Source organism: Megalops cyprinoides, chromosome 2 (assembly GCF_013368585.1).
Source record: "Megalops cyprinoides isolate fMegCyp1 chromosome 2, fMegCyp1.pri, whole genome shotgun sequence".
NCBI classification, from domain to species: Eukaryota; Metazoa; Chordata; class Actinopteri; order Elopiformes; family Megalopidae; genus Megalops; species Megalops cyprinoides.
This window is the reverse complement of record NC_050584.1, coordinates 14,805,001-14,819,853: the sequence shown is the minus strand read 5'-3', so window position 1 is coordinate 14,819,853 and position 14,853 is coordinate 14,805,001. Positions and strand designations below refer to the sequence as shown.

The 14,853-nt window shown below is 39.5% G+C and overlaps 1 protein-coding gene across 1 annotated transcript in view; it reads right to left on the bottom strand.

Moving 5' to 3' along the window:
- The window catches only part of LOC118796344 (coiled-coil domain-containing protein 18-like), a 103,858-nt gene that overhangs the window by 71,870 nt on the left and 17,135 nt on the right, over positions 1-14,853 (bottom strand). The window contains exons 4-9 of the mRNA XM_036555181.1: positions 14,460-14,543; positions 13,928-14,080; positions 9,792-9,875; positions 4,971-5,111; positions 218-376; positions 46-129 (exon numbers count right to left, since the gene is read on the bottom strand). Coding sequence (XP_036411074.1) covers positions 46-129; positions 218-376; positions 4,971-5,111; positions 9,792-9,875; positions 13,928-14,080; positions 14,460-14,543 — 705 coding nt within the window. The remainder of the gene's footprint in view (positions 1-45; positions 130-217; positions 377-4,970; positions 5,112-9,791; positions 9,876-13,927; positions 14,081-14,459; positions 14,544-14,853) is intronic.

Sequence of the window (14,853 nt, the reverse complement as noted above, 5' to 3'; positions counted from 1 at the left end):
AACAGCACACAACATATACAGTAGGAAAGAAGGTCATAAACCTGCCTTTTCTCCTGCCAGGGATATTTTATTTTCGTTCTCCAGCTGTTGCATTCTCAGTGCATGGATCGCACCCTCTGTGTTGCTAATCTGTGAGGACGAAGGGACGTGAGTGTTTTGCCATCAGCGCGAGCGCGTGCACGCTGCACGTGTTCCACCGGTGGATGAACACACCCACCTCACTCGTGAGCACATCCTGCTCGGTCTGAGCGCTCACAGTCTGGGCCTCCAGTCTTGCTCGGAGTCTCCCGTTCTCCTCCATGGTTGCCGTGTGCTGGAGCTGAACGTCCTTCAGTTCAGTGGCCTGTTCCTCAACTATCTTCTCCAACTTTGAAATCTGAAAATACAGTAAAAGTTACCCACCTTAGAAATGGAACTCAACAATTACTTTAAACCCGATAATCGTCGGGTTGCCCTCTATATGTATGCGTATACACAAAGTGGTGTTTAAATAATTGCTTTCAAGGTTTCACTTTCAGAAGCTTATCCCAGCATATTTTGAAGCCATCAAAATCAGAATGATTAAAAAAATGAGAGTGAACAGTTTGACCCTGCTGAAAGAGGACTCCAAAAAGAATATTAGATTACAAAATTATAAGTGGGTTCTTCATCTTGCATATTATATGATCAAGCTTCAACATTAAAGAAACACCTATCTATGAGGACATAATAGACAGTAATTATTTTCCAAATTAAACTCTCCCTTGAGGTTTTCCAGTCTTAGTGCTCAACACTATCCAATGCTCTCTCCACTGTGAAGTTGAACAGTTCATATAAATCCTTGATTGCAAGAAGCTCTCCTTCAGTTCAAGACTTAAAGGGATTGAAAAATGACAATGTGCAGGTAAGACTACCATTGAAGCTGTAGTCACCAACCATCAACCACACCAGCCAGTGTCCAGTTCTGCAAGGGAATTTATATCTGAGGAAAGTATCTAAATTACATATTCGTGTGCTATAAACTTTTAACTAAAGAAACATTTAAGAGATATTGTACATTTTCTTTACTTCAAGAAAGAACCAACCTTCTCATACATCATTACCCACAGTAGCAAGCATACTACAAATGGCCTTCATTAGTTAATTCAGAGCACTCATATAATATATGAATTTATTGGTGTACAAAAGGAAAAAAAATCCACTTGAATTTCAACAAAGCTGGCAATTACATACTCTCTATGAGTCCACAAAGAGCAGCAGCCTTCGAAATGATTTAACCGCAACAACATTTTCAAATATTCTGCCTTATCCCACATTAGGCACACAAAATAAAAATAGAAAAGTATGACAGCAATGGAACTGTTACAATAGTGAGCACAATGCCTCTTTCTGCACAGCCCCTAAGGAGGTCGCCAAGGTCACAATTTCATTTCACAGCATCAGCAGTCACAGCTGAGAAGTCCCTGTCGGAAAAGATGCGCATGCCAGAGACTGCAGCTCCAGCCGCGAGCTCGGCCTTAACCAGTGATGGAAAACTGGCTGATTGTAATAGTCATCGCTCCTGTTTCGGCACAAAGACCTTTCAGATTGTGGCATCGTGCTATAGGACAGCTGAAACTTCCAGGCAAGGAGAAAAAGCAGGGCGCAGGTCGCAAGAATTACGAATACTAGATGGATGAAATTAACTGAGCCACAGAAATGGAAAATAATGAAGAAAAACCTGGAGAAGTGCGTTTATTGGAAAGAGACTGCTTCTTTTCAATCCTTTCAACTGACTAATGTTTTCAATGCCTACAAAACACATGGTCTCTTTCAGGGTAGTACTAACATGTTAGGTAATGGTCAATACAGAAATTGGAAAAAAAAAAAAAAAAACGGCAGTATATTGTACATGTTGAAATGAGCTAAGTACGCTGTTATGAGAGGAATTCAAAAATACTGTACAACAAACACCCTACAATATTACCACTACTCCAAAAACAAATGATACAATGCTCTTAATCTTCCTCAATCATGAATACGATGGAAACATATGATTCTGGAAATATAAAAGCAATGTAAATATATATGACAGCAAACACTACTAATATTATTGAAAATTGTAAGAGGGATGGTCTGCTTATTCAGCAGCTGACATGGTGTTGAATTTACTTTTCTGGAGGGGGGACCTGTTGTGGAAATTGGGCCTTAGTAATTTTTTGTTTGTTTTTAATCATTTCTGGCATTGAGCAGTTAAATATAGTGGAGGGAAAAAGCAGATTGGGTTCCGCACATTTCCTGCCCACTGTCAATAGCAGGCTTCAATCTGAGGCCAAAGAACCGATCACTTTCAGTTTGATGATCCATTAGCTTCCCATGTGGATTGGGATAAAAGGAGGATTATTAAGGCCATGCACACTCCATAAATGACACAGTTAATGCTTTCCTGGAACCACAGCCAATAGCATTAGGAAGGGACAAAAAAGCTTTTTAGCTTTCTGCCCAAACACAAGGTATTGCTAATAAATATAATATAATCTGAAATGACACTGAAACCAGGGCCCCCCTACTTATCATATCTGTATATTGCTAAATGGAAGTTACATCAAGGATGTAAATCAATTTCTATCAAATTGGCTTTCTTACCACAACTTATAGAAAACATTACTCCTTTCTCTGTTTCTCCCATTCATGTTTTAACTTCAACTACATGCTAATGTGTGACATCCAAAAATGTCTCAGATTGAATTCAAATGTTGAATTTTGCATATCAGTGTCTGTAACTTTGTGACTAACTTTTGCATTTAGTATATTTTACAAGGTGCATTTGAAATGGCAAATGTGTCTTACATCAACTGTGAATACTCTGTAGGACTATATGTAAAAATATTGGCTTATGATGAACACTCCAAGAGACACTTGTTAAACAGATTCTTGCAAATTAAATAAAAGTTTAATGCTATAAATTCCATAATTTTAAATAATGCAAGAATAACCCCAAAATTTCTACAGCTGCAACACCCTCATATACACCACATCAAAACCTTTGTCTGCCTTTGATTTTTGTAAATCACATGCAAATCAGCTTTTACTGAGCTGAATTATGTGATGTGGTTTGGGACTTGAGTTCATCACAGAAAATTGGTCCTCCCTTTTGTTCTTGGTTAAGACCCACCACCCCTCAAAGCAAATCTGCGACAGAACACTTCATAGTCGACTATCGGAATGCATTTCTCGTTACTTTCTCACTCCTGTTCCCTGTGGCCATGACGCTGTTTTGCAGGTTCTATGGGCGGCGTTACACTAGGTGCGAGGACGCCGCGCGCCTTAAAGGAAACGCATCTGCGGAGGTCCTGCCGACGGAGAAAGTAAGTCGGACTGACAGATGGCTTCATTACGACAGTGTCGCACATCAGAGAGTACAGACACGGCTAACAGAGCGAACCTAGCAGAAGAACAGTCGGGGCTGAGGACGACGCCGAGCCTCTGTAGAATTTCACGCAAGAACTGCTGAGTGCAACCCATTTCTTCAGAGGCGGGATGTAAATCTGGCAGTAAAAAACAGCTTTGAGCAATGCCGTCAGAGCTGGGGGAACGGTTAGAAAACATCATGTGGAGAGGAGGATGGATACGCGTGAGCAGGGCTTCACATCAGACTGAAGTTTCTGTCTCTCACAGCTCTGGGCAAATGACTGCTGCTCCTGATTGTAATTTTTGATGCAAATGGCAAAAGCGTTTTGTTTTTTTTTAAACATGAATCCTAATTCGTATTAGACTGCCCCATCTCAGGTGTGTGTCATAACATATGTATTCACAGTAAAGAGAGGAACGTGTAAAATAAATCACTCCGTTAGACATGAAAGCTCTACAGGTATATTCAATTATGTTGTCACATGTCCATTAATTGATAAACTTAACTATCACTGTGAATTTCAAACACGCACACTCATTGATATACACACACAGACATGCGACTGTCTGGGGCCTTTCTTGACAGAAGCAGGTGACAGTCTCTACGGACACCTTTATGCAAACATTAACATGTGGAGCTCTAAATGACTCTCATTACATAGTGTGACAGCTTTGAATTATCAGTTGCCAGAGATTTCATCAAACAAGCCAAACTGTTGCCAAAGCGAGACATCAGATAATGAAGACACAGCTAAAATGGGATCCCGCAACAGACAATTAATTATGTAATTAGGCTAATGACTTCTTTACACAAGCCCTTTTTTTGGCTGGAGATATGAATTAATTACAGCGGGTAATTAAATTAAGCAGGTTGTAATTTCGCAGCTGCACTCCTGGCCCTCCCTCTCTGTCTCATGCTAATATGGCTGAACTCCAGGTGGGAGAGACTGGAGTGCCGCTCATCTCTGATGTCTTCTTCATCGCATCCCTGACATTTCAACACAAAGTGAATGATATGCAATGCGCACTAGACTCTGTGTGTGTGTGTGTGTGTGCGTGTGTTTTTTTTCATGCGTGTGCTCTCACCATTTGCTCTGCTTTCACCTTTACTGTGAATCCCAAACGCTTCAATTCAATGCAAATCTGGCCCACTTATCAAAGCCTGACGGTGATGATGGCTTAACTCTTCATCAATGTGGCCCTTTGGCTCAATGTCAGGGGAACCCATAAGATACACGCATGCATTTTTTTTAAGGTACAGAAAATATTTTTAAAACTAAAACAACTCTGGGAAACAGCTGAACACATAATGAAAATACCAGACGATCATTTGGAGTAGATATAACATGCTGAAAATCTATCAGTGGCCCCCATCAGGACTGACCTTGTTCAACTTCTTCTCGACGTTACCTCGTCTTTTCTGCTAAATTATGCATATTTGACATTGACATAAATTCTTTAAATCACATGTAAGAGCACAGACTTTGATTCCATTTCACAAAGAATTTTGCATTCAGAGTGGAAGCATTAGACCTCTTTGGAAAAGTCTGACATGAAAGAATAAGCTACACAATTTTCTTGTTTAACGAGTTAACTTTTACCTCCTCTTTGGCAGAGACGTGCTTCTCTTTTAAGTTCGCCAACTCCTCATTTATCTGTCTCTTTTTCAGCTCTTGCTCTCGCAGTTTATTTCCATACTCTTCGCTGAGCTCATTCTTCACCGTCGCCATTTTGGCTTCACTCTGGAAGACAGCAATATACACCCTTATTGACATTGTATATAAAACCCTGTTTATAAAAACACATGCATTATGGATGTGAGACACTTTAGCAGGCTGCGCTAGATTCACCCAATTTGCATAGGTTCATTCGCCAGTCCTCAAATCAGTATGGGAGGTAGGAAATGGCTATGAAACCTGACAGGTGTAAGAACAGAGTATATGTTAGAAATGACGAATAGATAATTGCAAAGGTTTGTGTAATGTAAAAATATCTATGAATTTTGCATATGTCACCCCAATGTTAAATCCGCAAAGTATTTTCAGAGCGATGTCATATGTACCAGTACAAAACTATTAAAAATAATTACTGCACTGGATTCTACAACTGCGGTGCAAGTTTGAAAACTGCTGGTACCAAAAAGCATTTCACTTTTTGTGAAATTTGTTGAGTTACTTGAGGAGGACAGGTCACGCTCAGAGGAGGGAGAGCAGTCCAGCTGTATGGGAAAACACAGCCTTTTCTGATACGCAGCCAGCCATGATATGAACTATGTCTGCCACTTACTTATTAAATTACAACAAGTCTGCGTCACATACAAGGTTCACAGACATGCTAATTATGGCCAGTGAAATTCAAGGGATGAGATATCTTGGGCCACTGTTTTGAACCCAGTCCCGGGGCGGGGAAGAGTCCCACAAGGAGAACCTCAGTGCATGAAGACCCATTGGGGATGGAGACCTGGGAGTACAAACAACCAACATGGGTGTGTTGGGAAGCTCAGCCCAATCACCTCCCTCCCCTTAAGTATGAGGAACCTAGCAGGGGTCTGGAGGTCCGGTTTGAATTGGGTAGAAATGTGAGAGATTAATGGGGCGGGAGGTTGTCTCTTGGCAGTGATGCAGTCAGTAAATCAAGTTGAAAACAGACCAGCATTTTTTTTTTCCACCAATTTATCAGATGCAGATTGTCATCATCCTTCATGCTCTTGAACGTGGATGTTGTGACAACTGTGATTCATCCGTAACGAGAGAAATCTTGGGCAGATGTCACATAAAGTCCTATGTATATGATGGTTGCTATTTGATCTGTGGAATTTCCTATTTAACAGTTATTCAAAAATGTATTTTTTTGAATTGGTAACCTCCAAAATTATTAATTTAGCTGTGTGTTATGTTCTTTTTCCTTTAACACATATATACATACATATATACACATATACAACTATAAAAATTGTTTTCTACCAAACAATATAAATTAACAAATATGTATGTTTCTGTGTGAGTATGTGTGTGTGTATTATACATGTATCTGTATGTGTGTGTATAGATAGTGTACATAGATATATGTACAAGATATATATATATATATATATATATATATATATATATATATATATATATATAATCATTTAACACGCATTTTGTCATCTTTTTTAGGGGTTACTTGGCAGATATCCACACTTCCTTGTGCTGTCAAATCAAACACTGTAGATGAAAATCTAGAAAGATTTTAGCATGAATCCCAGACACAATGCATTTTTTATTTAAGATTTTGCAGCCATGTCTTCCCTAGAATGTTTTGTTAATCAAGGCTCCGTTTCAAATGACAAAATGCTTGCAATGGAGAGAACAGCTTGGCATGATATGGTAATTTACTGCAGATATATCATTTTCTGAATAAAAATCTGCAGCCTATGATTAACTGAGGCTCTGCAGTAGATGGCATACTGATTAATTTTACCCTCTTCAGCCAAAGCCAAGGTCTTCTACTCTTCCCCCCTTTTTTTTCGCTAAGGGTAAAAATTAAATCAGTTCCTCTTTTTAATTCCTGAATAACCCAGCGCCATTTTTTCCCCTTGTCACATGTGCTCTTCAGCAATGGAAGCCATTTTATGCTTCTAGAATTGCTTCCTATTTTAGGGGGGGGATTTCTCAGTGTAACGGTGCATCGACATATCTATGTGCTGCTGTCAGTAATTTGCACACTGACAGAATACCTTTTAAGGCATTGGACATTTGAAATGATACCATTTAAAGTGCAGAGGCAGTGAAGCACGGCGAAGAAACCGGGATGTTTGTTTCTTATTCCCTTGCATTCACATCCCTGGCAAGCTATTCTTGCGACTTGCAATTTCGACAGATGCATAATCCTGCTAAACAAAGACTCAAAGTAGGTGTCTGCAGTACATACTGTAATGATGAACCTGCCAGTAATTGGAGACTTCGATTTGATATCTTCCACATCTCTCAGGGCATGCCTCTGTCAATACTCCTGCAAGTTATTCTACGTCTTGAGGAAAATAAATAAACTGGCTGCATTAAACAGGCTAACACTGTTTAGCGCAAGCTGTTACATTTGTTTACAGCCATATCAATTGCAGGGTATTATTTTAGGCAGGGTATGTATAACCTTATTAAAGGGCGAAGGGGGGGGTTAGCGTCCAGAAAGATAACCCACTCCGCAGCATAACAATGGCAGTTGACTGTTTAGCGTGAGATAGGAGAGACTGGAGCAGACTGAGCTTCAGCCGCCACACGCAGCCACGGTAAATTCCATATATTCATAAATATAGACACAGAAAGTGTCATTATTCAATGTCCTCGCGGAAAATGAAAGTCTTCCTCTCCTCCCTCAAATTTTCATACCCCCTGTGAGTTGATTTATTTTCATACTCCGACAAAGAATTATTTTCCCCGGTGACATTGTGCTTATAACCTTTACATACACCGCAATCAGCAAACATGCTATCACTGGTGTATAACATGCGCAGAAAATTGAATTTCTAAATGTAGTTTTATTTAGAAAAATGATGGCAATAATAAGAAACAGGAATAATAAGAAAATATAATAAGCAAAATGCAGATCATTAAGCTGGCATTTGCTTGTTGATGCAAGCAGGGGATAATCAACATCTTAGCTTAATATTATTAGGGGGAGACATAAAAATTTCAGAATAATCAAATTACTCTATTTAGTTAATGAAAAATGGGAATGGAGGCTCGTTTGATTCCACAAGCATGGTTTATAAAATCCTCTATGCCAGAAGTCAAAAGGACATTACTACTGTGAAAATTACATATCCTCATGCAAAACTTGATCGTCTTTATTGATGGACAATGTCGTAAAGCCATCATTCTGTTTATAGACATTTAATTGAAGACAGCATAAAACGATAAACTAAGAAACATGCATGGTTGACTCCTCCAATTCAAACCATAAATCATACTGATGTTCAGACAAGTCGCCCAGACACAAATTCTGATGATAGATGACCCATTTAACTTTGATTTTTGAAAGCAATGAGCTCGCTAGCAATACCTCACACTGACTAATACCACATATGGTCATGCAAGATCTCATGAAAAATCCATTTCTCCAAAGTGCGGATGCTAAAATAATCCTGCAAATGATCATTATTAAAATGCAGCCATCATGCTACATCCACCATATATGCAGAGCTGCAACACTGTATTTGCATTGGGGGCAATAATGTTCAGATGATTTGTAGCATTATAAAGCAGTCATCAAAAAGCTAATCTATCTACATGCTTGTCTAATGAGATTCCACACACACACATACATACACATGTGCACACGCATGCACGCACATACGCGCGCGCCCGCGCGCACACACAGACACACACACACGTATCCATAAACAGGCACCTCCAGAAATCAAGATTAGAGGTGAACGCAGAGGATCAAATGTCTGCTAAATGAAATCATCAAAGCACAACTCAAATCACAATCTATGTTTTTTAGGTGGGCGAACACAGTTAACTCCCCCCAAAAATGCAATGCTTTTATTTGAAATATTTGGAATGAAAGAAAAAGAAAATCTGGGGGTAAATGATACCGTTGGCAATTAAAACAATTAGTGGCGTCTAGCTTCCCCGCCATTACTATTTTATGCTTCTCCTGGCCCTTTATGAGCAAGTGCCTGGTGTTCATTTGATACAGTGAATTATTTATTCCCGACATGCAAAAGCAGTTAGTCGAAATAGATAGAACTGACAATGCATCTCTAAATGCAGGGAACTCCAGCTGGTGGCTCTCTCTGACTGTCTGTGGCGCTGAGCGTTGACAGGGGATTCACGGCTTAGGCATTATAATGCAAGGCCAAAGGAGAGGGGCTGCGTCCTCCAGGGACCTGTTTAGCCATACACTGTAATGCCAGACTCTCCGGCTTGTTAGTAAGCAGTCTGGGTGGATGGGGGGTTTAAAACACAGTAAACATTAAATTGGATTCATTAACAAAAGACACCATTTACAGGCTCACGGCAAAGCCCTTTTTTCCCCTCCTCCCACAACTTGTGCTGTTTATACTATTACTAATTATTATTATTATTATTGATTTATTTATTTAACTGAAATTTGAACCAATGTATCACTTGACAATGCATCATCTCAATTCGTTCCATTATGATATTTTTTTGGTAATGACAATCACATGCCCCCATCCGTCCTGTCACACGTACCGCATTTAATTGTCAAGCACGTCTCATCTGACCCCACCGGCTGAGTGACCTCCAGAAAATGAAAATGCGCTCTTTATACGAGGACAGAGCGCAACGGTGGAAGAAAATAACGCGGGGGGGCCCGGGGAAAAAAAAAAAAAAAGAAACCGTAAAGACCGAGGGGCAACGGAGGGAAATATTGAGGTGAAGAAACGGCCAGGATGAGATAAGATATTCTCGTACCTCGACCTGTGAAGCGTCACGCTGGCGTCTGGCTTCCGCCAGCTCGGCTCGCACCCCCTCCAGCTCCCGCTTGGTAGCACCCAGCTGTAATAAATGAAAGAGCAGTGATATTTAGATGGATGAGTTGTACGCCAGGAAGAGAAAACTACCAAACACGAACCTAAAGCGATCCCCTGTCTTCACATGCTTGATTTCATCCCTTAATTAGAGCCATTAATCAATGGGCATGAGATATGAGGCTTTGGAAGGGCCTGATGACACGACACCTTGCCACCTGTCAAAATTACAGCTTTCGGTTCATGCACCATCCCTCAAATAGTTATTTTCTGCAAGCCTGGCTGCATCCCACAATTCACTATTTACTATATGTCCCTTTCCTGTGCGGTGCAATCTCAACACTTGTGCACGCTGATGGAGAAAGGGCTGAATGTCAGTGTGGAATGCTGCTAATGGTCATTAAATTCCAGATCAATTCAAATTAAAGGCCATTAGACTGTTGGTATTGTGATTATTATTGTTTTTATAATTTATCTAAACTGGTGTTTGTCCTTGCCCTTTCTTTCGAAGACAAGGACAAATAAAAGACACTTGCAATAAAAGCCACACAGGCTACATTTTTTAAAACATGACTTATTACCATGCAGGGAAAAAAAAACAGATAAAGTTCTAATAAAAGAGCACCTAAACAATATTAATCTGCCTTGAGGACATCCATGAATGATCTTCTCAATTTACATATACATTTATTAATTTTTCCTATTACACTCCAAAACAATAAAGTGTGCATGTGTGTATGCATTACAAGGTTTTCTTATGGCCCTCCAAGAATCTGGAAACAATGGCAGAGTATCATGGCATATTGTTTACCAGGCAATTGGTACCGCAATAATAGTTTTACCCAAAAGGCTCAATGAGGTCAAATAAAGAATGTGAGGATTTACAGTGTTCAACAAGCTATCCTTTAGAAATATAGCAAGGACAAATGGGAGTGAGAAATGCATTTATGACACAAACACATAGCAATATAGTTTGTGTCTAACAGCGGCATTCCACTCATTGAACCTACATGCACTGCCATTTCAGCACTAGAGGTACAAAAGTCTGGAATGAACCTTTACTGCTGTTTGAACTTACAATGCTTCATTTTCAACTTATTATGGTCTTTCATCAGCCAGATCTCATGAAATTCTGCCACTAATGCCACTTTGGCTGCTAATTCATTGCGACTCTCTAACGTGTGCACAGGCAGCGTGCACTTTCTGAGAGGGCACAAGCAGAAGCACTGTCTACCAAGGGTATTGTAATATAGCAGGTGATTGAACAGGAAATGAATTCATCATCTACATCTGTGGGTCTAATTCTGTGCCTGCATAACTCTGTAAAGTTCAGCAGCAAAGATGTAAATGAAACTCACTGTAATAAATACATCTGTACTAGTGGTGTGTCAAAAAGCCATGCTGTCTGCTTCAAAGCCCAGCGTGTTTTGGGCCCATAAAACTGTGCTTATCAAATTGTACCCCAGGCTTACGGTATAATTCAGAATACAAAGTTCCATCTTTGGTTGATAATAGATCACTTCATACCTCAAAACAAATCACAGGCAGGAAAGTGAGAGTGGACACCTCACCAATCACTGCAACTTTCTATCTCTTCAGTGTTTCAAAAAGAGTATTTTTTTGTTGTTGTTGTTTCCACTAACCTCCCCACCCCCCACCCCTCACCCACCCATTTGATGAACAAAATCATCAAAGCAGTACATTGTAAATGTCAGTCAAATCAAACCTTGGCTTGAGAAATTCCGCAAAATTCTGTAACCTTTGATTATAATTGGATATAAGTAACACAGTCATGCATTAACGTCAGAAGTTAACACTAACTTGCTAAAAGAAAATCATGAGTAAATCAGAGAATTGGAATGTCCTCACAAAAGCTGGTAAAAGCAAAAAGCAGACTTCCTTTTCCTGCAGAACTGAAACAGGTCGAAATATTAGGCAATTCATAAAGCATTGACTTTGTGAATACATATTTCGCCTTCAATTTTATTTTTTCATCCATCTTGAAAGCACAAAGCAGATTCAATTAGGTTTTCTGATTGGGGCACTGGCATTCTGTCAGGTCATTCAAAGGTTAAATAATTCAGTGCTACAAACATGATTATGCTACTGTAGCATTTGATCAAACCTACTGTTTATCATACAAGCAATCCTAGTTTTGATGTCTCAGAATAATGACATTTTCAAGATTCCCTGCAGGTAATTGCTGGGGTATTTTACATCTCCAATTGCTTAACTACCAGCATTTTATATTAAATACATTCATGAGAGGAAAATGTGGTGCCACCACAGGGCCTACATTATAGCTACTCAATGACGCTGAAAGCCAAGAATACATTAAATCACTTTAATATACTCAAGGAAGGGGATACATAATGCAATTTACTTTCTTCTTTCTTTCCACAGATGCACTACAGACAACGACACAAGTGAACTAAATACAGTATTCTTAAACATATGGCTTTTGTGTCAAGCTTCCCGTTTCTGCTTCAATGCCCTAGTACATGCTTCAGTGTATTTACTTTGATTCAATATGGAAGCACAGTCAGTCAAGATTTTTTGGTAGGAACACAGGTCATATGTGCTGAAAAAAGCCTTTTCAGATAAAGAGAATCTCCGGTGATGCAAAATTGAAACTGACGAGATGCAGGAACACAAAGACCACAGCGAAGAAAGGAAGCACTGCAGCCGCAACAGGTACTGTACCAGCGAATCCCGCTCTCTGCAGGGAACGACAAGTAAGCTGAAAATTATCTGGAATATGAAAACAACCATCAATGCCCTGTGCTGTAGAATGAAATGACTGCCCTGTGTCATGCCATGTGTTATGTCAAGGGATCACATTTCAGCAAGGTTTCAGAGATGATTCAACAATATTTAAATGTATACTTGTAACTTTTGTATTATTCATTAAAGTATTCATATAGTAAAATAATAGTTTTAAATAATATATGATAATAAATATATAAATAATATACAATAATCATATAAATATGGTTATATAAGTAATTTTGCAGTTGGTCCAGCGATGAGTATGTCGACACATCTCACGTGTTCAAATGAATATAGGCAGTAATATGTTTGTGTAAATATACGCCAGCGTTACCCACATCTGTTCCCAAAAACAGCTTACTGGTGTCATGCAAACTGTCAGCACTGCATACTAATCATTTTCCCCATCTTCACTCTAGTGCGTTAGATACAAGCTTCTGTACTTCTTAAGACGACTGGTATAACACATCGACGATGGCAACAGATCTGCGAACAACAAGGGATGGCTGAGACCCTGAATAATGTATGAAAGAGTTTAATACCAAGAGTGATGCTTGTCAATCACATTCCTTTCGACCAGGAAGACAGCACGGATCATTTCCATTTCAATTATCGGTTATTCAAGTTTGAGACGCAGCTCAAGCATACTGGATATCCAGTCTATCTATGTATGCTGTGGTGAGATCCCATGCCACGCACTTTAATTAATGGCATGAATACAAATATACCAAAAACCTCCAGCATTGCAGTTATTCAACCTATAGATTCAATATCTGTATTTACATGCCAACATCACTGAGCAAACAAGCTCATTTAAAAGTTCATATGCTAATGTGTGACATTTAAACCAAACTTTACACGAGAAAAGGACATGCAACAATAGATTTTGATTCTTTTCATGTCTCTGAACTTATGCATCTTCAATATTTATAACCTTAAAACCATGACACCTTCAGAAAAAAAAAAGAATTGAAAGAAAACAAGACATTGGAATCTTACAGGAGGGAGGAAGAAAGAAAACAAAAAGAAGGCACTATGATTTTCAGATTGGGGGCGGGTGGGGGTGTGGGGCCATCGTGTATGTGTGTGTGTGTGTGTGTGTGTGTGTGTGTGTGTGTGTGTGTGTGTACAGACGTCAATGGCAGAATTAGCAGGAAACCAAAGCATTTTATACAGTGCAACCTGAGAACCCTGTCGTGCCTTCAAACACATCAATAAGTCATTTTGAAATGATTAAGCAGAGGGTGAATTAGGGTAATTTATGAAGTAACTGTGCAGCTGAAGGAAGTTAATGGCATTTGAGTGCAGTACCTGACATGTGGCCTGTGTGTGTAAGTTACGGGACTCCAGCAGCTGAACCTGCAGCTGCTCTATCCGAGCCGCCAGCCACGCGGCCTCCTCCGCCTCCTCCTTCTGATGCTGCGCCTTTTGAACTTTCAAAATCCGCTGCTCCTGAGTCTGCAACTAAAAAAAGAGAGGAGACACGGGAATGAAGAGAAAACACGAAATAAAGTAAACTGTAAAATATCAGAGCACATAGTCACAGCACCGGAAAGATATGAAATATCATTTCTGATAAACTCAGGCCAGCGATCACTAAAACATGGAAATGCCAGTCGCAGGACTGCCTATTGAATCATGTGTGAACAGCTTACTCTCATCTTGAGAGAGACGTAAGTTCCAGGTCATGTTCTACTACACCAGTTGAACTTAGTCCTTAGTGTTGCTCACCAATAAATAAATCTCTTTTTAATTTATTTTAAACCGTTGGGATAAATCCATTTCTGAAAACTTGCAACAAAAAGTGAAAATAGTTTCACATTTTCTGCAGTCAGTTTCATACCTCTGTGTGGAGTCCGTCGTTTTTCTGTTTCAGTGAAAGTAATTCCTTCTGCTGCTTCTGTGACCGTTCTCTGCTTTTCTGAAGCTGCAAGTTTATACACAAAAGAAAACCACAATGTCAACCAATTGGACCTCACTTAAGCAACCTTGATGATCGATTCATGAGGCACAGGGCGAGCAGGACCCTATTTCTGCAGTATGGTGTTCAAACTGCTCATTCATTAAAAGATGCTCTTTCTTATTGATTTTGGCTTAAGTAATGAGAAAGCTTATCCAAAAATCTTTAGCATTTGGGCTCAAGTTAAGGAAATCGATACAACCATTTCCCATTTGAACAGCATATGTGAATTTTATGTACAAAAGACAAGACAAATCCAAAATCGGATAAATCAATA